This window comes from Ambystoma mexicanum, chromosome 12 (genome assembly GCF_040938575.1).
Source record: "Ambystoma mexicanum isolate Mex_15411 chromosome 12, UKY_AmexF1_1, whole genome shotgun sequence".
Lineage (NCBI taxonomy): Eukaryota > Metazoa > Chordata > Amphibia > Caudata > Ambystomatidae > Ambystoma > Ambystoma mexicanum.
In genome coordinates this window covers 576,396,444-576,422,323 of record NC_090936.1, presented here as the reverse complement: position 1 = coordinate 576,422,323, position 25,880 = coordinate 576,396,444, and the positions used below count along the sequence as shown (strand labels likewise).

General features: G+C 47.5%; 1 protein-coding gene across 2 annotated transcripts in view; it reads left to right on the top strand.

Annotated features, from left to right (window-relative positions):
• The window catches only part of LOC138513808 (transmembrane protein 176B-like), a 417,665-nt gene that overhangs the window by 336,392 nt on the left and 55,393 nt on the right, over positions 1–25,880 (top strand). For both annotated transcript variants that reach the window (XM_069628909.1, XM_069628908.1), the window contains one exon: positions 598–795. In XM_069628909.1, the coding sequence (XP_069485010.1) occupies positions 607–795 (189 nt within the window). In that variant the 5' untranslated portion in view covers positions 598–606. The remainder of the gene's footprint in view (positions 1–597; positions 796–25,880) is intronic.

Sequence of the window (25,880 nt, the reverse complement as noted above, 5' to 3'; positions counted from 1 at the left end):
AAAATTGTATTAGCATGCAGTGTTGATGCATGATTGGCTGCAGTGTGCTCAGGCAATCCTGGCCATTTGGTGTCTTGTTTCCCAGCAGAGGTCCTGTTCTGACCGTTTACATGGAACACTGGCGGCATAGCCCGGGTCCCATTTGGCAGTCAGCCAGACTTGCACCTATTTTTCCGTTGTACAGCACCATTTGGATGTGGGTATGATTGGGCAGCAGCAATGCTCTGACTCTATGCACAGCTCTTTGTGACGGTGGCCGGTCTTGGAGATCCACTCCAATTTACCTCTTCTGGACCAAACGGCACAGGTGGCAGCACACTTCCCGAGGGCCACAGTCCTTCCCAAAGGGTGACATTGGAGAGACTTGCATGTGTATACAGAGCCTTAATAGTGCATGCCCACTTTTTAGGTGGTTGTTCCATCCGAAAAAATCAAAACATTCATAATCTTAGACGATGTCTATAAATGTGACTTATCTGTTGCCACTGTATTCAAAAAGCCACTTTTTTAGGTGTTCACTCTGAGCCATGATTGGTTTGTTGGTCTCTGGAGAGGTCTGGACGAGAATTAACAATATACCGATTTTTCTCATTCCAGGTGGGCACCATGTCTTCAAATATTGTGAAAGTGAATGGGGTCGAGGTGGTCACCGACCTCTCTAAACCCACAATCATCAACATCAACTTTAACCAGCCCTCTGCTGTGCACAGCCTGTTGGATTCAGCAAAGTCTGTGTGGGCATCAAAGGGGAAGTCGTCCACTGTGATTATCAAAGGGAAGCAGAATGTGGTGGGGGTAAGTAAACGCATGATTGAAAACTCAGTTGATGTGAGGCGATCCTGACTCTGCCCAAACATGGATGGTAAAAAGGTGTGTAAATTTTGGATTTATGTAAACTGAGATTTAGAATTGACGGCGGAGGTGAACACATTTTCAACCTATACAAAACAGTGGTTTACTTTAATCTAAAATAGTTTTTCAAATTTTATCCAGTTTCAGAAAATGCTGTTCGAATTAGATTTAAAAATAGATTTGTGAATCAAAATATAGAGTGCTCAAGGGTGAACTGATGTGCCTACAAATATCTGTCTACGTACAAAGGAAATGCAAGCACCACAGGAGAAATGGAGAAAATTCATAAACATGTATTAAAATGTCAACATCCTAGGCCAAATACCAACATGCGTGTTTCAATCCCATAGACCTCCTTTAAACTGGATCTTCATCAGATGGCAGAATTTAATTGGACCCGGGAAGGATTTGGGGATTTTTATGCAGGCTAATTCAGAGTGCTACTAGAGCTAAGATGCAACCCCTCACACAGCATGTTCTTGAGACGCTGAGACTTTGTTGATATCAGTCATACATTCTCTTACTACTTGCTTCTTCTGTTTCTATTCATTTGTTACTGTGAATGTCTGAATAAAATGTTGACTAAAACATTTCTTTTTAACTGGAAAGTCAGTTGTGTGTTGGGCCCAATAATCGATGGTGCACACCAACCAGTCCTCAAGCAAAAGCAAAATGACAACCTGGGGGCATCCCATACAGTTACTGTGTCTATCCACTAAATCCAATGGCTGTCTTGGAAGGAAGACCACAAAGAAGTTGCCACTCTTGGGCTCTTTATAGTCCCTCTTCAGTAGGGTCAATTTGAGACACTGATCCAATGTGCCCACCCACTACCTGTTGGGAACCTGTCTTGTCTACATCATAAATCCTGCCCCCTGTTTTGGTAACTGCATTTTTGGAGCTTGTGAATCTACTTGGATCACATTCTCTGCATATTCAGACATCTAGTGACAGTCTCGAGTATTACAAGATTTGTTTTTGAAACTCCAACTGATGTCGACATTGTCTCCCAAGAGATCATGCCGGAAAGCACTGTAAATGCTGTCTGCTTTTTCAGCCATAAAGCATCGGCGGACGGAACGCTGGGCCGCTCGTGCCATGCAAGTCGAGGCCTCCATAGATATGACAGAGAACTCCAGCGAGGGCATTTAAGTAGTCATGAGTGACGCAGAGGGCGATCGGGATCCGTCTGGACCCCAAGTGCAGGCCCCCCAACTCTGAGAAGCAGGCCATCGGTCCTGCAATGGAGAAGACACCTGGCGGCCACGCCACACACAAACACAAGCATGCTAAGGACATGCCCAACGGTCGACTCTCGACGACAGTCCAGCGTCGAGACCCATGCACTTTTTTATTTCTATTTTTTAAATGCGCCAGAAATACAAGTGCTAATTAAACACGTTAGCACTTAACTATTAAAGGCAATGTCACTGATGAAACACAATTTCGACGCCCCTAACCCCCAAAGTCACCCACAGCAGTTTCTACTCCCTTAGATTCCCCCCCCCCCCCCAAACCCCCAGGGATATGAGCCGTAAGGATACCATTCCCTCAAAGCCCACCCCTGCTAAAGATGCCCATCCCTCCCAGGGCTCTGCAATCTAGGGCTTCCCACCACAATGTAATTTTATTCCAGAGCAATGTAATACAATTTTAGGGAGAATGTCCTGTTTCGTGAGATTCATGGACAAACCTCCCCAACCAACTAACAGTACTAAGATGCCTTACAGCCAGGGGCATCAACAGAGCCACTCCCTACCGAAAAGTCCCACCTTGAGCACCTCCACAATGGGCATTCCAGCCTTGGCTTCCCAAGACGCCACTCATTACCAAGACCCATCTCAGGACTCCTATGACAACCAACCAACCAGAACCAAGACAACACTATGATGAGGACGATATCTACATAGTACAGTCGCCAGACCAGGACCAGCCGCTTGCAGACTCGTCAGTTGATAACCAACTCCAGTTCAACGAATTGTTACTGAAGGTGGCACAACATTTCGACATTGACACCCAGGAGACACAAGTTGATAAGGACTTTGTGGAAGAAATCCTGGGGGACAAAAAGGCAGCCACACATTTCATACAGCTCCTGCAGTCAACAAGAGACGTATTCAACCATCCCTAACACCTAATTTTATAAGGGCGGTCAACCCAAGGGTAGAGAAACTGTTCAGGCCGACCCACTGGAACCCTGTACATTAGGGGCCTGATCAGACCAGATTCCCTGGTAGTTACCCCCACCAGAAAAAGGGCAGGCACTCCCCGGGCGTCTGCAGAAGCCCCGCCAGACAAGGAGAGTAAAAAGATATATCGTTTTTGGAGAAAGTCGCTTCCTCTGCAGCATACCAGACAAGAATTGCCAACAATACGAAACCGTTGGCTAGTTGCGGCTCCCACATATGGGACGAGATGGAACAACTATAAGCCGTCCCAGAACCACTAATGGCCCAACTGCTTAAGACTATATCTGAAGGCAAACAAATATCGAGCTGCATCCTGAAGAACCATCTTGATGCAGCGGATAACACAGGGTGTATCATAGCGGAAGGGACGCTCATTAAGCGGCATGCCTTGCTTGGGCAGTTGGGGTTTAGGCTAAAGACCAAGCAACCCTCCTCACCATGCAAAAAGAGCCAAACGTACTATTTGGTAAGGCTGTAGAGGACTCCCTAAAGAGCGCCAAGGACGAGTATGACACTCTGAAGTCCCTTGGCCAGCTAATAACAGACCTTATTCCCAATGGGGTACCCCAAACTCTATTTTGGGGCCAGAGTGGACAGTGTTCCTTGGGGCTAGTCCCAGGGAGGACAATCATTGTCCTGGAACCAGTCTCAAGGCCAAGGTTCCTCGTCCAGCTTTCAAAGAGGAGGTGGTGGGGGGAAGAGGCAAGGGCAGAACCTCACCTGGGAGAGGCTCAGTCCCTCTCAAACAATGACACACCGTTTCAGGTCCCCTCCTATGCCGCTCAAGTAGGAGGCTGAATAACTCAATTCGCCCATGCAATGCGCTTGCTAGGGATGATGGCCTCTTGGATTTTCTTCGTTCCTGACGCATGCCTCCAATGCAGGAATTGCCTGAAGACCTGTGCACTTCCTGGAACTCTTGGCAGTCCACAAAGCTCTTCCGGCTTTTCAGCAGCATATACAGGGTCAACCTGTGCAGGTCCTCGGACAGCACCACGGCCATGTTCTATCCGAACAAGAAGGGAGGCACACACTCTGTCCAAGCTACCCCAAAAAATATGGAAGTGACCATTCAAGCGGAACATGTTCCTAACATCTCAACACGTTCCAGGGGTACTCCATTTTCTGGCAGACACTCTGAGCCGACACCCACTGCCAGACGAACACGAGTTCCAACTCGACAGATATCCTAGACAAAATATTTGCATGGGGTCACCCCCCACTAGACTTCTTCGTCACAAAACGAAACGCACAATGTCTAGACATCGCGTCCAGGTTTCCCCATTCAGGATCCAAGAGGCACGCCCTTTGGATGAACTGGTCAGGGAAATGTGCTTGCGCTTTTCTCCTGACACCACTCCTGTGAGCAGGATACTGCACTAGATGCACCTGGAACAAGTAACACTGATCCTGGTTGCTCCTATGTAGGCGAGACAGCCTTGGTTTCCACATCTGCTCAAACTGACGATGTGCGGCCCAAGCAAGCTCCCGTGCCCATACAACATGTTGACACAACACAAAGGTGCATCCCTCCACCCACGCCCACAATCGATGAACTTGGCAGCTTGGCTCCTGAAGTCCTAGTTTGGCCACTTAAATCTTCCACAAAAGTGTATGGATATACTTAGAAGCACGAAAACCCAGCACTAGGCACTGCTATTTTAATAAGTGGAAGAGATTTGTGATAGGATGCACATCACAATCACTCAACCCATTAGAATGTTCTCCAGCTAACATTCTACACTACATACTTTACTTACTAGACTCTGGCCTAGTATTTAATTCCTTAAAGGTGCACCTGGCGGCCCCATCTCCTTACACCACTTCACAGAACAAGGTGTTCTGGTGGAAAGTCCCTGACATTAAGGCATTCATGTATGGGGTAAAGAGGCTATACACCCCCCACACCCCCGCACCTCAATTTCCAACCAGGTTGGGATCTCAACATTGTGCTCTCCAAGCTCATGGGTCCACCCATTGAGCCTATGCACAGAGCCAGCCTAAAGCATCTTACCTATAAAACTGCATTCGTGGTGGCTCTCGCCTCCCATAAAACGGGCTTTGTCCGTACAAGACCCCTTTTTCATTATAGACACAAGGACAAAGTTGTCCTCCGAACACACCCTATGTTTTCACCCAAGTTCCATAGAAGTTCCCACCTTCTTTCAACTCAGCAGAAAGACACCTCCATGCACTAGATGTACAAAGGGCAGTCTTGTACTATGTGAACAAAGCCAACTGCTTCCGTGGCGCCTGGTAGGGTATGCAATCCCATATCAAAAAGCGCCATCTCCAGATCGATGGTCACATGCATACGACTCTGCTAGTCCTTAACCAAAAAGGTTCTACCTTTTTACCCCAAGGGGACACGCTACCAGAGGTACAGGGGTTACCTTAGCTTTCAGTCCCTCTGGATGCCATCTGCAAAGCTGCTACATGGAGTTCCATTCATATGTTCACACAGCATTACTGCATTGACACATTCTAAAGCGGGTTCACAGGTTAGACACGCAGTTCTAAAACTACTCTTTGCTGCTGTGCCTTTAACTTCCCACCTCCTTTTCCAGACACCACTTGCTAATCTATGCAGAGCATGTGATCTAAGCAAAGCCACAAGCTCCAGAAGGGATACATTATTCACCATCATTGTATTTCTGGTGCTTGTATCTGCTTAGATTCACATGCGCCCACTCTTCCTCCCCTACTGGAGTAGAAGGCGAATAGATGTGTTCTGGGTTATCACTGTTTCTGCTTTACACAATTCTGTACTCGCACTATACTTCATGCAACCTCATGTTAGAAACAAGCTGAGGGACGTCGTTGCGTGAAGGAGCATGGGTACAGTACATGTCACACTAGGGATAGTATTACTAATCACAAACTGAGGTCAGTTTTCGAGTTTTGAAAACAAATCTTGTAATATTCCGACTTCCACTAGATGTCAGACTATGCAGAGCACGTGAATCTATGAATCTAAGCAGATGCAAGCACCAGAAATACAATTACGGTGAGTGCAGATGCAAGCACAAGAAATACGATTCCGGTGAGTAATGTATCCCATGTACATGTAAATCAAAATCTAGGCCATTGAGCACTGCCAACCAGGACTATATTAAACAATTGTGTGGTGCTGCGTCACAACTGCAGGAGTAGTAGGATGTAGTTATGTATTGTGCAATTCATGACCAGAAGTTTTATGGGTAAGAATATGCCAGTAAATGCTCCCTTCACGTTCACTGGCTTAGACCATCTTTTTACACCATTCCCCTCCCGTGGTTGCAGGTCACTATGTTTGCAGGCTAACTTTTATGGTAGAGGAAATTAAGTGCATGCCGTAGCTACCCCTCCTTTCAACCTATGGCACTACATAATGGAAATTGCCGAGTCTCCCCAACTGTTTGCATCTGTCATTAGGGAGCTTTTTGCCATTATTGTATACATGCTCATCTGACCTAGCCTATGGAATTGCCTTTAGTTGTGATAAAAAGTGAGTTAAGGCCACTTAATCCTTAATGTGGGCGAAATGGTGAAGGTTGGATACGCTTTTTGTAAAATGTAGCACAGGCTTACAATGAAGGCCACTGTATTAATATCATTCTTGGTCGGAGAGTATCCCAGTGGTGCAGTCTGCAGTTTTTTTTTCAAGTTGTTTGGGAGGGTAGGGGTCCGTCTATGCTGTTAACCCCACCCCACTAGATGAAGCCAACCCTAAAATCTTCAACTTTGTCCAAAATCCTTGATACCTTAAGACCTCCCGGCCCCCCCAAATGCCATTTGAGAGAACCTGAATCGTACCGCAGAGTGTAGGAAAGGACATTTGGGTTTTGATACCACCTCTGCTTTCTTTTTACCTCCTCTGCCACTCCCTTAAATTCTCACCAACTCTTTCTGTTGGCACCTCCACCCTAACCCTGGAGACAAGGGTTGGAATTTGCTGCTGTTCCGATGTGCACCTGATGGTTTGGGCTTGAACCAAGGCTATACTTGGCTTGCCTGTCCTCCCTGGATGCAAGCTTACTACCCTCCGGTGCTGACTAAATTGTAAAACCTAAGGTTGGTTTTACAACTATATCAAAAAATGTATAATGGTTTGGTGGTTAATATTTCATTTAGTAATAGTATTTAAACCATCTGTGAACGGTATGTTAATATATATTTTGAGAATTCTCTTGCCATGCAATCCCCAGACCCATTATGAAAGAACCACATTAACTTATTTCTATGTTCAATGGCAAACGTATAATTGAACAGAACAAGCATACTTTTTTTTCCCTTTAAGTATTCGGGGATTTCGAAAATCTGTTATTGCTTAGGTTTCTAAACTTGTTAATGAAATGGGGGGGGGGGGAGTTTGATGGGGGAGAGTCTGCCAGGTCAACATGAGGTACCTAATAAAAAAATAAATAAATATTCTGCTTTATAAAGTCCTAAACCATTTCTTGAACATTCTTTCTACACTGGCAGAAGAAGCCAATGCTCTTTAAAGTGAGATTGCGTCTATCGTCTACGGAATCCAAGTGCTTAAGGGACTTCTTTAGTCATCGTAAGGGGGTGTCCTAGCAATGTCCTAGCCAATGCCTCTTCAGCAGGAAGACTTGACCCTTTACATAGACCTGAGAACGTTTTCAAGCATATGAGATGGAGATGGAGGAGGACCAGCGTTACTGTTTCTCAAAGCACTTTGATTTAAAAAAAATTGAATGTTTTTGCCCCCCCTTCTCCTATCCCTATTTATGCATCCGATGTCTCCCTCCCCTTCATCTCCTTTCCTTCCTCCCTCTATCTCAGTAAATGGCACTTTCTCCCTTTCCCCATTCGTTTTCATTTCCTGCCTTTTTCTCCCTTTCTTGTACCATGCTTCTCCAAATGTTTTTTATTTATTTTTTTTCTTCATTTTTGTCTCCTCCTAAATTGCCCCGACCAGTGATCGAAGTGAGCGGGAACGGTCGGGAGCTGTATTCCACTTATTTTCTTTTTAAAAATTCTATTTACCATTACACTTTTTACGACCCTGTTCACTATTCTATATAGAGGACTATTCTATATAGAGGATTTGTCATTCATGTCCCTCAGGATCCTTGGCTACTAGTCACTTGGACTATTGCAGTCCCCCGGCTGCAATCCCTGGTCACATGTTGCATTATGCTTCCGCCTACCCTCTGCTTTGCCGAGACCACAGTTCCATTACTTTTTTTGGTGCATTTCTACCACTGGCCCGACACACTACCACCTTGTTTTAGCAGGTCACGTATTGCTGATAGTTGTAGTTGTACTGGTTGTTTATTGTCAGATGAACCGTTCAAGACTTCCGCGTATTATAAGCGCCAATGCTTTCAAGTAGCTGCCAAACTATTCTACTATTTTGAAATCCAATCCGCATTCAGAATATTCAGTGTTTGGCAGTTTCAGCGCCACATCGACAAGGGAATGTGATGAGCCTGTATACTTAGACACTTGATTGTGATGGACTGACAATATCAAAGATGGCCTACTCGGTTGCAATTTTATAAAAGGTTTTTCTGATTACTGGTATTTTGGCGTGTCCCAGTGGCTCTGGTCTTTGGCAAGTCTGCATTTGTTTTGTTTAAATAGGGTCCGTTCCTCTCTCTGGCTTCTGTTGCCTGCCAAACCTGCTGCGTTTTAGCCACAAGCCGTTCCATTAATTCTGCCTCTTAAAACCCCTTCCCGGTATAGATTTTGGAAAACTAGCAACGGTTCAGTGTTCAAGGGGTGGTGGGTGGTGTCACTTGCAATGGTTTGACACCGGACCGTTCTAGGCTTTGAGAGACACTCGCCCATCATGAACCCTTATTTGACAAATGACAGTTGCGATTGAGACCTCTATCAGGATGCAACTGTTTTAGGCAAATGGAATCTTAACACCCAGATTTACCAGCATGCAGAGTGCTTGGCAAACTGCACTTAAATAGCCGACATATTGGGAGAGTCAAGGTGCAATCTTTTGGCCCTCTTCTACTTTAGTTAACTCTATTCACTTTAGAAGAGGCGTTCCATATTTAGTAGAGCTTTCTGGAGTCTCCGTCCCAGCATGCAGCATTCTACAGACTGCTTCCGCAATGCCTTACTGGACTCCAGATTGTCATGGTGATTAAGGCCTCTTTCCCCCACCTCATTACTCCGCTTTATTCCTAAACTCAGACATGCCAACATTCTGAAGCCCCTGAGAGGGAGATTTCAGCACCGAAATCGGGAGAATGCATTTTCCCCATAGGAACGCATTGGGGATATTGTTATTTTAGGCGGGAGACAGTAAAAAAAAAAAGCACTGTTTTTAATAAAAAAAATCGGGAGTCTCCCGCCTAAATCGGGAGGGTTGGCATGTATGTAGACTGAGGCTCTCCTCACTTTTTGGTCTTGCCAGTCTTCCTTCAACCTGGCTCAGGCTTCATTACTGCCCAGATCCACGGAACTGAGCATTGCCCCCGCTCTACACACCCCCCTCGCCCCCGACCCTCAACTGTCTATGGTGCAGACAATCCCCCCACGTTCAGCCTGCTCCGCCCCCTGTGGTGTTCTTGTCCCAGTTTCTGAATTCTTGATAGTGGTGCACTTTCGGGTGTTTTCCACCTGCCAGGATCTGCTTTCTCATTCCTGTGTGACTGGAAACACGATCATTGCTACAGTCTGTTTCCAAGGCACTTCTTGTTCCACAATCCAGCAGGTTCCCATGTGTCCCATGTGTTGCTAGCACCTTCCTCCACTGGCCAGCTGCATAACGGATGAACACGCTTCCCACATTGGCAGGAGCTGGGAGCTATTTTGCTCCTGGTACAACCAAGGAGAGCCTGGTTAGCTTGAAATCTACAACTACCAGAAGCTTTTTGGCTCACCAGGAAAATGGTGCCATACAAACCTAGGTATGTGATATTAACTGTGTAGGTTTATGAATGGTTAAAGGACCCACCTAAGGACATTTAAAAATTAATTGGATAATATATATATATATATATATATATATATAATGTTTTTTTTTAAGAAAGAAGTTAGATTTGTTGCACACTATGTACTACCTCCTGGTTTCCTCAGTGGTAGTTCCTGACTAGCTGGTGATGCACAATATCCAGGAGCTGCTATTTGTTCCTTGTCAAAACTTAATTTTGATCACGGAATGAATGCATATGCACACTTCCGAACTGCTTTTTATGGTCCCAACAGTGTCCCCTTAGGCTCCAGGTGACTACCACCACTGACTATTTTGTTTCTGCACGCATTTTTCAGGTGGTTATTGCATATCCCTTGCACCATAATTTACTCCTCTCCTGTTGGTTGTTTCGAAGTGTGGAAGTGCGAGAAAAATCCCTGTTGGCATTTCCACCCACTACTTGACCTGGGATTGCACCACCCCTAATAAGAGGTTTTTGTTTTTAAGACCCATGATTGACTAAAATCTGGAATTGGGGTTTGCAAATAGTGTTCTACTGGTAGCATGAAAGGTTGGAGGAGAGGATTGGAAGAAGATGGTGGAAATGGAGCAGTTTGAGGGAGGACAATGAAGACCATTTTGGAGGGAGAGGCAGACGTGGGCTTAGAAGAAAGGAGACCGATCAAGGCAGAGTGGCTGGAAAGCAATCCATTTCCCTTTAGAAATCTATGCGTACGTTGGGGAAGTTCCTCTGAGATGAGGCAAACTGCCTTTAGGTCCCCAGTGTAGCAAAGTCAGACTTCACTATACTGAGTGAGAAGCTATCACTGTCCCCTAAACAGAGGTTAGGGAGAAGGTGCTTTGAGATGGAGGGGTGGCCCCAGGGCCAAGCAACATTTCACTAAAAACCTTTGAACCGACTTGGAGTGTGTCTTGACACCTGTCTGCTATCCTGACCCACCGCTTTCCTGAATGTCACTCTGGGCTGGCATTGAGGCTCTCTGAATTCATTAAAACAATTCTGTCCCGGGGCGCTGTTGAGCAGCCAACAAGTATGGCTGCTTAGCCTTTGTGCTCCGTGCCACGGACAAAAACCTTGCAGCAAGGTGGTGGCTATAAATCACCAAATAACACGAAACTACGGGCTAGTGCTGAAGAACTACTCGGGATAGTGGCGGGAGTGCGTATGTGGAGTGGGGTGGCGGGGGGCGCTCCACAGAGATCCAGCTGTCCATGCTGAAGGGTTGCCCCAGTGTGGGAGGCAAACAACGGCAGGCCTCCGTAACAGGTGCAGTGTGAGTGCGGAAAACCCTGCAGGCAAACTGAGGCCCTGCTGGGAGAGAATCCATATTGTTGATTGCGCCGCTACAGAGCTCTGTGCACGAGCAGAGCCTGAGGGAGGGACTAGCTGCATGCCATCCGATTCCGCCGCCTTTGGAGCCATCTGACAACAGGCCCGGGGACAATATGAGGTGAGAAAATTCCCCCCTGCAATACACCCATCCGACATCGGAGTGGCCGCTGGACCCGGGCTGCACACAGGCGTTATACGGCCTCCCCCTTGTGGGGTGGGGGAACATGGGCTGGGCCGCTCCACACCCACGTCTAGCGCAGACCTGACCCCTGCTGCTTGGCTACAGGACAGGTCACTGGTGGGGAATCCATGCAAAGGGAACTCGCGGCCCCCTCTCAAAAGGAATGGGATAATGATTCAGCTGAGACTGGCCCGACCAACAAACAAAGCACAATACAATAGTAAATGGCTGCGGATGGTCTTCTGTGCCCTTAACTCTCTATCCGCAAGAGGCGGTCCCTACTACAAAGCATACATCCCAAAACAGCGCACATCAACTCCACAACTCTGGAAGGGTCATATTGAACATTGGTAATCCATCATAGCCTGATATCCTGCAACATGTAAATGTGAGAAGGGGGATACAAACCAGGCCATAAGTGCGGAGGCACAAATGGATCGCTCCATCCGTCCTTGCTGCACAAGGGGTCTCTTCCCCATGGCTTAGGTTATTGAACACACCGGGCGCCCAACCACACCTATTGTACTATCTGTGCTGTGCGCAGTTCTTAACCCCCAGAACACCAGAAAGGGGGGGGACACCTTAGGAAAATCAACGACCAACCAGACTGCGTCAGCTGGAACAAGTGGGGCAACGACACCACCTGAACACACATGCAGAATCATTGATCCCCTGTGCCCCCCACCCCGTCCCCAGCATGGCCTTGTGATCATTGGCCCGGTGGTACTGTCCGACTCCCTGGGCCTAGGAATCAGACATCCACCCACTACAGAACATTGAGCCCATATCCCAGCTGCACTTCTGATCCAACGAAATACAAACCGGCATGACCAAGGGATCTGGTGGAGGAAGAAAGGGGAGGGGAATGGATACATTCACAAGAGCGACACCCCCCCCCCCCCCCCCCGTGAGGACCCAGCCCAACAGTGACTTCCTCAGCCGGACCCACCTGCCTCCCCCCGCACAACCGAGACCTCTCAGGCCAGATGGAAGCAATGGTGAAGGGATTCACAGTGGTAAACTAAAAACCTGATGACATTACTGCAAGTGTATCCTCGATACGCTCCCAACTTGCCCACAAGGGAGCCCAGATAACTGAGGCAGAAGGAAGAATCTGCTCCAACGAAGACATCTGCTCACTGCAGGACACTGTAACCATCCTCTGCAAAGACATGAAACCAGTCAAAAGCAAGTGCGATGACCTTGAATCGTGCTCTCGGAGAAACAACATCCGCAGAGTTGGCGTCCCAGGGGACTTTAACTAGGAATATGGAATTGGCTGTCAAAAACCTCCTTAAGGACCTGTTAGATCAGCCTGCCCTCTCCCCATTCTGCACAGTGGAGCGGGCACACCGTGCGCTTGCACCCAGACCAAAACCAGCGGACTTCCCAGGCCCATAATAGCAAAAACCTTAAGTTGCCGACACAGAGATGTACTTCTATGACTGGCCTGTGAAAAGAGACTGGGATCCCACTTCATCCGATAATTCCTGGACTTCTCCATCCAAGTTCAGCTAGAATGCTGCCAATTAATTGGGGTAAAAAAATGTTTTGCAAAAGGAACATACAATACGCTATGCTAGTCCCAGCTCGGCTGAAACTACAATTCCGGGGCAAGTTGTACCTTTTTACAGTGCCTAGCAAAGTTCATTGAGGCCCATATCCCTATGGCCAACCCTGGGAAAGATCCAGCAGAGTGAGACAGTCAAACAAGCTACATGCCAGCATTAGTTGTGTTACTATATCCTTTGCAGAGCTAAATGCAGATGGCATTCCACTTTGACTTTAAGCCACCCAGACAATCGTTATGGTCAGGAAGTGAAATCCTTTTTGTTAAAAGCTGTGCAGCAACAGCGCGCCCATTTGCAGCTGCTTGTGTTATGTTGATCTTGGCCCCTAGGCCCTGTTGGCATAAGGGGATGGTTGGGGGAAGGGGGAGGAATGGGAGGGGAGCATATACTGCTAGGTTGGGGGAGGCACTGAGGGGGTGGGGGGTGGGACAGGAACCGTGGGGTCCGAACATGACCCTGAAAGGAAAGAGTGCCTGTTGGGCTACACAAGTGGGGAGTTGGCTGAAACTTAATTGAAACCTGGCAAATTGGTGCAGTGGTCCACGGGACACAAATGACAATGACAGAAACCAAATGACTAGTGAGACATAAACCATTAACAGGTGAAGATATTAAGCTGGAATGTCGGGTCTAGGAAACTTCACTAAATCATGCAACATCCTCTCCTATGCTCACAAAGGGCCAATATATTATTCCTACAAGAAACCCATGCCAAAGATAGTACATTCCGTAACCTAGCCCTTTTTTGGGGGCAGGGGAGGGTGGAATAGATGCTTCACTTCATACTCCACCCAATCCAGAGGTGTCCTGATCATGATCCCAGTCCTTGAAATGTGTTCCGAACAAATGCATGTGGATCCAGAGGGAAGGTACCTGATGGTACACGGCATATTGGAGTACCTACAAACCATACCAATAAACGGTCCCAATACTGACTCCCTTGGAATTCTTTGTACACTTAAACAAATTTCTTGCTGGATATTATGGGTTACCTCCCATATGGTGCGGAGACGTGAACGTAATCCTTGACCGCACACTTGATGGGACCAACAAAGCCCCCCTGCCCCAAAACTAGAGCAGCCAGTCAGCTGCTATCCCTCATGCAGGCATGTGAACTTAGAGATGCATGGTGCACCACACACACACCCTCAATCAAGAGTACACCTACTCCTCGGTGCACGACATCGTGGCCCCGATAGATCTCTTACTCATCTCTGGCTCACTAATGGGGAAAGTACTAGATCAGACCAGCTCCCTGTCCGACCACTGCCCGGTCTTACTAACCTTGAAATTGAGAGACAACGCACCTGGATGCACCTGGAGGTTCAAAGCTGTAGCATTATGTGACATAATATTTTGAGCCAACATAAAAGTCGACATTGACTTTATTTTTGTATAGTTTTTTTTTTTTTTTTGCTGCCACCAATGCACCAGACACCAACTTGCAGCATCAGATGGCAGGCATTCAAAGTGTACATCAGGGGTATGGGGATATTGTGAGAAGCAGGGATCTCAAGACATTTTAAACTATACTAAAAAAATGTTTGAACTAGTGCATGCTCGGACCTCTGACCCTGTGCTGCTAGCACAAATTCGCACAGAAGTGGAAAGGTGAGAAACCCAGTACTTTACCTAGCTGACTGCAGCAAGGAGATATGGGGGGAAAGGAGAGACCGGGGCAGGCACCGGCGAGAGTGGACCAATCTGAGCGGGGGAGAATCAGGTGGACTGCATCCTAGATGTGCAAAGGAGTACTAAGTGGTCTGACAGACATGGTCTCGGTATTCCGGGATTTTTACGAAACACTATATATACAGCAGCACAACCAATAGAAGAACCCGCTATCCATGCACTACTGTAAAAACGCCTCACTACCCTGCCTTAGCGCCCAAGCCAAGGAGGAACTGGAACTCCTGATTACTCTGCAGGAGATCGTGGCAGTCAAAAAAGGTCCCAGGCCCGAACGGCTGAGTTCGACCAAATATACACCGCTGCCCTAGCCCCTGTCTAATTACAGGTGTGGGAAGAATCCCTCCAGCTCCGCGTTCTACCAGAATCTCTGAGGGAGGCTATAATCACTGTACTCCTAAAACCTGACAAATCCAGTAATGAATGTGGCTCATACAGGCCCCTGTCCCTAATTGATTGCGACACTAAAATATACGCAAAAGTTTTGATCAACAGACTACTTCTGCTGATGCCACATCTGGTCCACCCCGATCAGGCCAGTTTCATCCCTGGGAGGTCCACGGCACTAGTCATCAGACGACTATTCAATATCATGGCCAGAATAGATCCTGGGGCACAGGTGGTGGAAGTAACCATTTACGCCCAGAAAGCCTTTGATATGGTGGCCTGGGACTTCCCATTCGTAACCTTAGAAAAGATGGGATTTGAACGCAATATGCTACGATACATTAACTGTTGTACACACAACCACTCGCCAAGATACTTTGCACATCCACAACATTCCAGCTTGGAAGGGGAACCTGACGGGGATGCCCCTTCTCTCCCATCCTCTTCGCCCTAGCCGTTAAGCCAATGGCGGAGTATATCAGGAAACCACTGCCAGCGTGGAATCTGGGTAACCGGACCCACCCCACCCCAGAGATCATATCCCTCTATGCTGACGATATGATGCTATACGTTGGAGACCCCCCAGTTAATTTGTAACCCGTTCTCCAGGACATCATCAGATTTGGCGAGTTCTTTGGCTTCACTATCAACTTCTCAAAATCAGAAATATTCCTGCTTGCAAACGACACTCTGGACTGCCGAGGAGCTACAGCTCTACGATGGTCCCCTACGATCGCTGACTAAGATGACACTACTCCCTAACATGCTATACACATGTCCCAGTGTGGCCAGGTAAACCCTGCTTCGCTAAGATACATGGTCTGCTCGTGCGATTCCTATGGCATTCCCGTGCAGTCATAAGTGGGTGGAGTGGACATGCCCATATGAGAAAGGGGGATTCACTGCCCCAAACTTGGAAATGTACTGGACATCTGCCCAAGCGCAGTTCGCAACATTCAGGTACCCCATGACATTGCCCCCCTCTGCTCCCCACATTTTAAGCTAAAATCATTATCTGCAGCTGAATCTAATCTGAAAACGTTTAATAGATCAACGGTATGGAGACGATTGCCCTTATTGGGTCCGACAAACCCTACTACTGGTGGCTTCACCTGTGGAAATTGCCAGAGCTAAATCCAACGTGGGACAAGTCGATCCAAACTAGGTGGGAAAGCCTGGGTTACGGGGCACTAGCTGGCATTTTTCCTGAGGACCAATTGATCACGCCCTCCACTTGGATAACCGGACATGGGGTGGGGGGGCACAGGTGGGGACCAACTTCAATACAACAGTATACGCACGGCCGCCTCGACTAGATGGCTCAGCCGAACTGCCAGAAACTGCTTGCCTGGCATACATTGCCAATTCTGGGGATTGTAGGCATGTTCTCTCTGAACTTTATAAGATTCTACTTGACACCACTTTACCCCCAACTCGCGCGCAAGGGAAGGCTGGTCCCAAGAGCTAGGTTTTGAGTTTACAGATGTCCAATGGGGCCTCATGTGCATACATACCAAGAAAGTCGCAATACATTTTAGATTTATACAATTTAAACTTCTGAACAGACTTTACTATACACCAGCCATACTGTCCAAAATGACCCACACAGAGCCACATCACTGCCATATATGCCCACACACAATGGCTGACCACCTACGTAAATTCTGGTCATGCCCCCCGGCTAGGGGAATACTGGGTCCAAGTTATGGACACAATATCGAAAGCTCTGGACAACCCACTGGACCAGAACCCACTGGGAACACTCTTCGGTATCTGGCCACCTATTCAGAGTAAGAATCACTGGGCGTTTGCGAATATCGCCCGTTTGGTGGCCAAAAGAACGATCCTGTTGAAGTGGAAAGACAAAAATCCCTGCTGTGTGAAAGAATGGCTGGTTGCGTTGACCTGGGTTCAGGAATGCAAAGACCTGTATGTCTCTACCCTACCTACAATGTCCAGACCCCGAGATGCCTGGGTAGGCTTCCGCGTTACCTCTTTAATACTGCCTCAGTAACCTAGACCTGTGATGTAAGGTATCTCTCGACCAAAATGCTGTAACCACTCTCTGTAAAGAGTACCCCAACAGTCCTTGTTCGAATCCATTTTGTAATGTGAGCGATTATAATGCAAGCACTGTGATCCTTTTGTCTCTACTGTACCTATTACTACCAGTAATAAAGGTTAAAAAAAGCAATTCTGTTCCCTCTGTGAATTATTCTTGAGCAGGCTGCTGTGCTGAGTCTACTGGGCGGCTGCATACTGCCATCTTCATGCATGAAACCACTGGTAAATCTACAGAGTGTCTAAGCATTTGGAAGCTGCTTGGGTCTCTTGCAAGTTCAAATCTTTATGGTGGGGCTGTTATTTCACTGACCTATATATTTTTTTTTTTTTGGGGGGGGGGGGGCACAGGTTAATTTTAATGGTGTAGCTCTTCCACTTCCTTATTTAGAGCATTGACCTTCCGTATGGGCATTTTTCACTCTGTGAAGCACAGACAGGCTGACCACAGTATTTTTAAAACATTTTTTTATTTTTTATTTGGTGCACTTGTGTGCATTGTATTTTTGACCACGACTGCTTCTTTTGTTGAATACCATACTCCAAATACTTGTCTGGTTTGCATACTTCATTGTATTTTCCTCTCAAGTAGGGCTAGGAAATTGAGCAATTCTATTTTCTTTGGTCAGTCACTGCAGCCAAAGATCTATCTCGCAAAAGGCTTCAAAGGGATGTTGGAAGACTTCCACTAGGACAACCATTACCCAAGCCATCTACTGCAAGGCGAAGCTGTGTGCTTTCATCGACCGGGGAGACTTCCACAGTGCATCAGTTCGTTGAATTTGAAGAAGACCAACCAATTCAGAGTCCTGCATCATTTTAGTCCTCTTCCCGAAGCCCTGAATCGTTGTAGGCTTGTAGATGGCATCCATAAACTGAGTAGGGGCTTTTCCTTGTTGCCTGAATCTCTCGCAACCTGGTGGTGTGAAATTCGCAGTATACTCTGTCAGCCCTGGATATTGTCTCTGCTGCTGCTCCCTGCCAAGGAACATTATTGGAGCCAGAATTCTGTTTTCGTGGCTGCAGAGCCTGAGCCTGTGTAGTCGCATCTAATCTGACCTCCTCTGGGTCCTTGAACTTCGTGGGATCAACAGCAGAGGCCCTTCAGCTTGAGCCCACCTGTTGATCTTCAGAAATGTCGCTGGCAGACTCTGGAACCCCTGAATCACCGAGCCCAGTTGTGTTCGCCCCTGACTCCTGTACTTCAACACAGAGGCCTTTGTTGAGGTTCTGTATCCAGTGGCCTAGACTTACCTAGGGGCATTGTCTGTACACTGATACGAGGGCCTGATGCATACTAGTCCATGTTCACTAACATTGGGCCTAAATTCCTACCTTGCAGCTACCCTTACCTTTTGGTGTAACCGGAGTAGAGGAATTCTGTCTGGTTTCCCCCTAAACGACCAGTATCGTTAGTTGCCACCTACCTTTTGTAGGAAGCCTACTTTTGGGATTTCAGATTGTAGCCCACCTTTAGTCCATTACTTCCTGTTGGAGAAACTTTACTAACTCTGCCAGAGAAATCAAAACCTAGTTACTTACCTTTTTACCTCTTGTTCTTTGGTTAATGTTGGACTAATTTGGTTTAGTTAATCTTGACTAGTGCGGACCTAGCCTTACTTTATAAGGCATGTGCAACTTGTATTAACGTCTTCCCCCATGTCCCCTTTTTTAGCTTTATAAATCTGGTAAGGGTGACAGCGTGGCGTGTCCCAAGTTGACACTGAACTGTGATTCGTATACATGTGTTTATTTCCTAGTTGTATTCTAGCTTAATGCATCAGTATTGTTGGATACGTGTATTTTTGTATATGAAAGTTTAACAAGCAGTTCACCAAGAAACTAGATTTCTGGCACCCTGATGTCTTGATTTCAAATATTTAGCTGCACGCTGTACTTGGGGGTGCACACTACAACATGTCCCATACCTAGAAAATGGAAAATTCAAGTTCATATGCAAATGTGCATTCTAGTTCCCTGCAAACCTGATTACTACAGCTACCAGAAGTCTTTGCGGTGGAATAATCACTGATTTATAACACCTGCATTGGCTGTGAACTGCAAGCAAAGACGCCTCCCTGACGATGTGTAGAGCACAGTAGGAGGAGATCAGTGGCTGAGTAGGTCAACTGTGCCCCCCCTTTTCCTGGACACTGTGTATATATAATATTTCTGATGTTTGTTAATCTGCTTAGAATCACATGCTGTGCATAGGTCCGACATCCAGTGGTCACTGCGGAGTATTGCATTTTGTTTTTCGTAGTCGAAAAAGGGGACGTTGACAAGGCGTGTCTGTAACACTATCCCTATAGTGACGTGCGTTGTACCCACAATCCCTCACGCGTCGAGGTCCCTCAGGTTGTTTTTTTCCGCCCAGCTTCTGGTCGCCTTACGCGGAGCTCCTAGAGAGACATTGCAAATACTTACTACGGACCTCGGTCCTTAATTATACTTATTATATTGTTAAAGATACCTCCCCTCGACGTTAGCTGTGAAACTTTTCTCCGCCGAGCAAGTTTTCGACGGAGGGGAAGAGACGGAGGAGATCCTTCGGCGCTGCCGAACACGTGGCCTGGCCTCGCCGGCCAACATACAGTAGGGAGAGTGGGGGTTCGAACTTTTATCTTCTCTTTGAGAATGTCTTTCTTTCTCCCCTATCTTTCCCTTGGGGTTATCACCAGTTATTATTGCCTCAGCTATGGAGAGGACACCTTTTAAGTTTTGCCCACGCTGTAGGGGCAAATACACTTGGAAGGACAAACACAAGCTATGTAATCGTTGCTTGCCCCTCGATCATAAGGAGGACAGCTGCGCGGCCTGTAAGCTCTTGAAACCAAGAACTCTTAAAGAACGAAAAGTTAAGAGGTGGGCGGACTACGCTATGTCGAAGTCCGTTTCCTCACCCGCCGCCACTGTTACAGAAAGTGACGAGGAGGGTGATAACTCTACGTCCGTTACGGAAGTCATTAACCCCCAGAAGGAGCGCTTGTGCTCCTCGACGTCCGTCCCCGGCCCCGACGGGCTCGGCTCACGCCCTGCTTATGGGGATGAACACCCGGGCGACAAGGACGCACATAGACCCCAAAGGCCTAAGCACACAACCCACGGCTCTTCTTCGTCAAAGACGAAGGATCCATCAGCGCCGAAGGGGACGCAGGGCACTCCGGCGTCTACCTCAGACCGTAAGGGTCTCAAGTCCCACCCGCAAACGCAGCCGCGACCAGCGATTGGGCTTTCATCTAACACGGGCGCTACCTCAAAATCATCCGACGCAACGCTCCATAGAGCGGCCGTCGAGGAACAACGCGTAACGCAGGCAACGTCGACACCAGAGCCCTCAACTGACAAACTCGTTGTCGAGAGCCTGGCGAGAATTGTTTCCGAAGACAAACGTAAGCGGACAACGAAACAAACGTCGAATACCGCACAAAAAGCTATGGAAACGCCGAAAAAGCGCAAGAGTAGCCAGGAACTGCCCCCTTCATCTAAGGGCACTTCTGAACTACCGGAGGGTTTTTCTGAGGGCGACGGAAACCTTTCTTCGACGTTGTGGGAGCGTTCTAAGCGTTTTGAAGGTGAAGGCATTGATTCCCCCCCTCTAGACTATTCAGGGGTCCCCCATGAGACCCTTGAAAGACTCCATTCTTGTATGGAGAAAATGGAAAGGTTTTTGGGAAGCCAAAACCCACCCACACCCAAATGACCAAGAGAATGGCCCCAGGATGACCCTAGGGTCAAGATTCCTAGGCTGTTCCCCCTTCTACAGACGCATAGGACCTCACTGAAGAGGAGCAATACCTCCAGGAAGATGAGGAGTGTTTGGGTGGAGAGGAAGAACATGAGGAAGAGGGGTTTGAAGAAGATCCTTACAATAGTGCAGGAGCTTTTGAAGAAGATACAGCTACCTCTCCCATAGATGACCAACCTTCACTTAATGCACTATTGCGCAAGGCAGCAGCGCATTTTGAAATAGACACAGGCGAGACTCTTCCTGACATAGACTTTGTAGAGAAAGTTATTAAAGAAAAAGCCCCTGTTAGTCAGTCTATTCCGCTCCTGGCTTCTATAAAGAGAAGAATAACTCCTTCCCTTTCCAATCCGGCCTTAGTCAGAGGGGTCAACCCTCGGATAGAAAAGCTCTTCAGCCCTTCGTCCTCTGACCCTTTGTACATCAGAGGACATTCTATTCCGGACTCCCTCGTAGTTACTAATACAAGAAAAAGGGCGGGGGTACCACTATCCACTAGTGAGGCACCACCTGACAAAGAGGGCAAGAAGCTCTATGCACTTGGGAAGAGAATCACGACCTCCGCCGCCTTCTCAACTAGGATTGCAAATAACAATTCCCTACTAGCTAGCTACGCAGATGCACAGTGGAGCAAGCTGCGCAGCGAAGCAGAGGACGCACCAGAACCCCTGCGTTCACGCCTGTTAGCTATAATCTCAGAGGGAACTCTTGTAAACCAGGGCATCGTAAAGAACTCCTTAGATGCCGCAGAGACGGCTGGCCGTTCCCTGGTTCAGGGAATACTTCTCAAACGCCATGTCTGGCTGCGCAATTCGGGATTCAAGCCGGAAACCCAGGCTTCCCTGATAAATAAGCCCATAGAACAAACACATCTGTTTGGGAAAGCAGTTGATGAGGCCCTAGAACATTCGAAGAAAGAGTTTGATACCATCTAGACTCTTGACCAAATTTCTAGGCCCCCTAACAGACGCAGCTATGGCAATAGACACTCCTTTCGTGGCCAACGCCAGCAGCAAAACCAACAGCAATTTTACTCTGCTACCAACTGGCCCTCTAACCAGGGTAACAACACCCAGTTCAGTCAAAGAGGCCAACGCCGTGGCAAAGGAAGAGGTAGCGGCTCCAGCCCCAAAGGTTCCACGCCCAATACCAACAAATGACCCGAAGATTCGGGTCCCCTCCCATCCCTCACCGGTCGGGGGCCGGCTAACATCGTTCCTTTCAGCATGGGAGGGAATATCGTCAGACCGCTGGGTATTATCCACCATAGCCCACGGATACTGCATCGAATTCAACGGTTCCCCGAAGTGCAGACCCCCACGGAACCGACGCATGACACCGGAACACCTCACTATTCTTCTTCAAGAAGTAGAAGAGCTACTGAAAAAAGAAGCTATAGAGGCTGTCCCCCTATCTCAGGTAACAGAAGGTATTTATTCAGTGTACTTCCTTGTACCCAAAAAGGACTTAACCATGCGCCCTGTATTAGATCTGCGCCCAGCGAACAAGTTTGTCAAACCCCAAAAGTTTCGTATGGTGACCTTGCAGGAAGTAATCCCACTGTTATCACAGGGGGATTACATGACAACACTAGACATGAAAGATGCATACTTTCATATTTTAATGTTGCCAGCGCACAGAAAATACCTCTGGTTCAAGATAGAGAACAAACACTACCAGTTCAGAGTACTACCCTTCGGGATAGCATCTGCACCAAGGTTATTCACGAAAGTACTGGCAGTGGCAGCGGCCCACCTGCGCAGGTTATCCATCCCGGTATACCCTTACCTCGACGACTGGCTCATAACAGGGGATTCTTACGAAACATGCTTCTCCAATACCCAAAAGACCGTAGACCTTTTGTCCCAACTGGGCTTCTCCATCAACGAAAAGAAGTCCAGCTTAGACCCCAGCCAAATCAAACAATTCCTAGGGGCTCTAATTCGAACAAAGGACTGCCTTGTCTTCCTTTCCAACGAGAGGGTCCAAAACATGCTGTTTCAGATCCCCCATTATGTGGCAGGTCGAGAGGTGACGGTACGCAAAGCAATGCGCTTGCTAGGGATGATGGTGTCATGTATTTATTTGGTACCTCACGCACGCCTGCGCATGCGCCCAATGCAAGAGTGGCTCTACAGCCAGTGGTGTCAGGCCAGCGGACAATGGGACGATCTAGTGGTGGTCTCGCAGGCCTTGGTTCTCTCGCTACGGTGGTGGACAAAAGAAAACCTGTTATTAGGGAAAACTTTTGCCACACCCGCAGTGGAAGCCACTCTAACCACAGACACATCCCTTACAGGATGGGGGGCTCACCTATCCCATCAGACTGCTCACGGAGTGTGGACTCCGAGCTTGGCATCCAAGCATATAAACCTGCTGGAACTACTAGCGGTGTTCAAAGCACTGAAAGCCTTTCAGGAACACTTACAAGGAAAGACAGTGATGGTCCTCACAGACAGCACCACAGCCATGTACTACCTCAACAAGCAAGGGGGCACTCACTCTCCAGGACTGTCCAAGCTGTCCCAGAATATATGGAAGTGGGCTCTCAAACACAACATGTTCCTACTATCACAACATGTACCAGGGGAACTCAATCTGCTAGCAGACAAATTCAGCAGAGACTTCCCCCCTGCCCGAAGAGTACGAATGGCAATTGCACGAAGACATCGTCTTAGACGTCTTCACGCAATGGGGATTCCCGGAAATAGACCTGTTCGCAACTCTGGAGAACTCACAATGCCAAAGTTACACCTCCAGGTACCCCCAGAACCAGTTCAAGGGGAACGGTCTGTCGATTCAATGGTCAGGGAAATTTGTTTACGCCTTTCCCCCGACTCCCCTTCTCAACAAAGTGGTGCACAAGATGCACCAGGAGCAGGTTACCATGATACTAGTGGCCCCAATGTGGGCCCGGCAGCCATGGTTCGCTCACTTGATGGAGATGTCCCCATCTCCCCCAGTGAAACTTCCCTGCCCGTACAACATGCTGTCACAGGACAAGGGCAGGACACTGCATCCATGCCCTCAGACCATGAACTTAGCAGCCTGGCTCCTGAGATCATAGAATTTGGACATTTACAACTCCCGCAGAGATGTATGGACATCCTCAGGGAAGCCAGAAAACCTAATACTCGCCACTGCTATTCTAGCAAGTGGAAAAGATTTGTCATGTGGTGTAGAGGTAAGAGCATCAACCCGGTTGACTGCTCTCCCACTAACATTGTTCTGTACTTGACCCATTTACTGGATTCAGGTCTAGTCTTCAATTCCATTAAAGTCCACCTAGCAGCACTTTCTGCATACACCACTTCCCAACTTAAAGTGTCGTGGTGGAAGATACCAGTTATCAAGGCCTTCATGGAGGGGGTAAAGAGAATAACCCTCCGATAGCTAACCCAGCTCCCGGATGGGACTTAAATGTGGTACTTTCTAAACTCATGGGCCCTCCTTTCGAACCCATGCACAAGGCAACTCTTAAAGACCTCACTCTTAAGACTGCTTTCCTAATAGCTATCACCTCTATTAGGAGAGTAAGTGAACTACAGGCTCTTTCTGTACTAGACCCCTTTGTAACAGTTCACAAGGATAAGGTGGTTCTACGCACACACCCAAGGTTTGCACCAAAATTCATCTCGAACTTTCATGTAAACCAGTCAATAGAACTACCAACGTTCTTTCAAAACCCTTCCAGCTTGGGAGAAAAAAGTCTGCATACACTAGATGTACGCAGAGCTGTCATGTTCTACATGGAAAGAACCAGACCACTGAGAAAGACTAATCTGTTCTTTGTCTCTGTGGCAGCAGGAAGAGAAGGAGATGCAGTTTCAAAGTCCACTATATCTAGATGGATTGTTCAATGCATCACTCTCTGGTTCTCTCTTGCTAAGAGAGAACTACCCTTCAAGCCAAGAGCACATTCCACTCGAGGCACTGGGGCTTCCATAGCGTTCATTGCAAATGTTCCCCTTGAGTCCATCTGCAAAGCGGCTACCTGGAGTTCTGTGCACACCTTTACAAAACACTACTGTCTAGATGCACACTCTAGATCTGACTCCCAGGTGGGACAGGCAGTATTAAGACATCTTTTCTCTACTGTTCCTTCTCATAACCCACCGCCAACACCGGGTACTGCTCGCTAGTCTATGCACAGCATGTGATTATAAGCAGATTAACAAACATCAGAAGACAATGCATTACTTACCGTAAAAGCATTTCTGATGGTTGTATCTGCTTAGATTCACATGCGCCCACCCTTCCTCCCCGCTCGGATGGAAGGAACATAGACATCCTTTTCTATATTTCTCTCTTTTCTGTACTCACTCACGTCTAGAAGACTCCCTCAGTGCAGAAAAATACAAACAGAGGGACCTCGACGCGTGAGGGATTGTGGGTACAACGCACGTCACTATAGGGATAGTGTTACAGACACGCCTTGTCGACGTCCCCTTTTTCGACTACGAAAAACAAAATGCAATACTCCGCAGTGACCACTGGATGTCGGACCTATGCACAGCATGTGAATCTAAGCAGATACAACCATCAGAAATGCTTTTACGGTAAGTAATGCATTGTCATATTTCTGAGGCTCGTGGATCTGCTTATATTTCATGCTATGCATAGGCCGATATCTAGTGAGTATTACATTTTCTATTTTCTAAACTCAAAGGGATGTCGACAGGGCATGACAAATACTATCCCTAGTGTGGCGTCCAGTGTACCCCTGGTCCTTCACGCGTCCAAGTCACTCAGATTGTTTTTTTTCACCCTCATAGTCGGACACATCGCAGAGTTCCTCCTTGGCTGATGCCACTACTTAGTAAAAGTTTAAAATTCGTTTTTCTTTGTCTTTTCGACAAACATTTACCACAAGATCTCCAGCAATGGCTTCAAGGACAGGACCATCCGTCCACGACGGCGAATCCCATCTTGACTAACCTCTGCCAGCGGCCTTTCAAGTCCCCA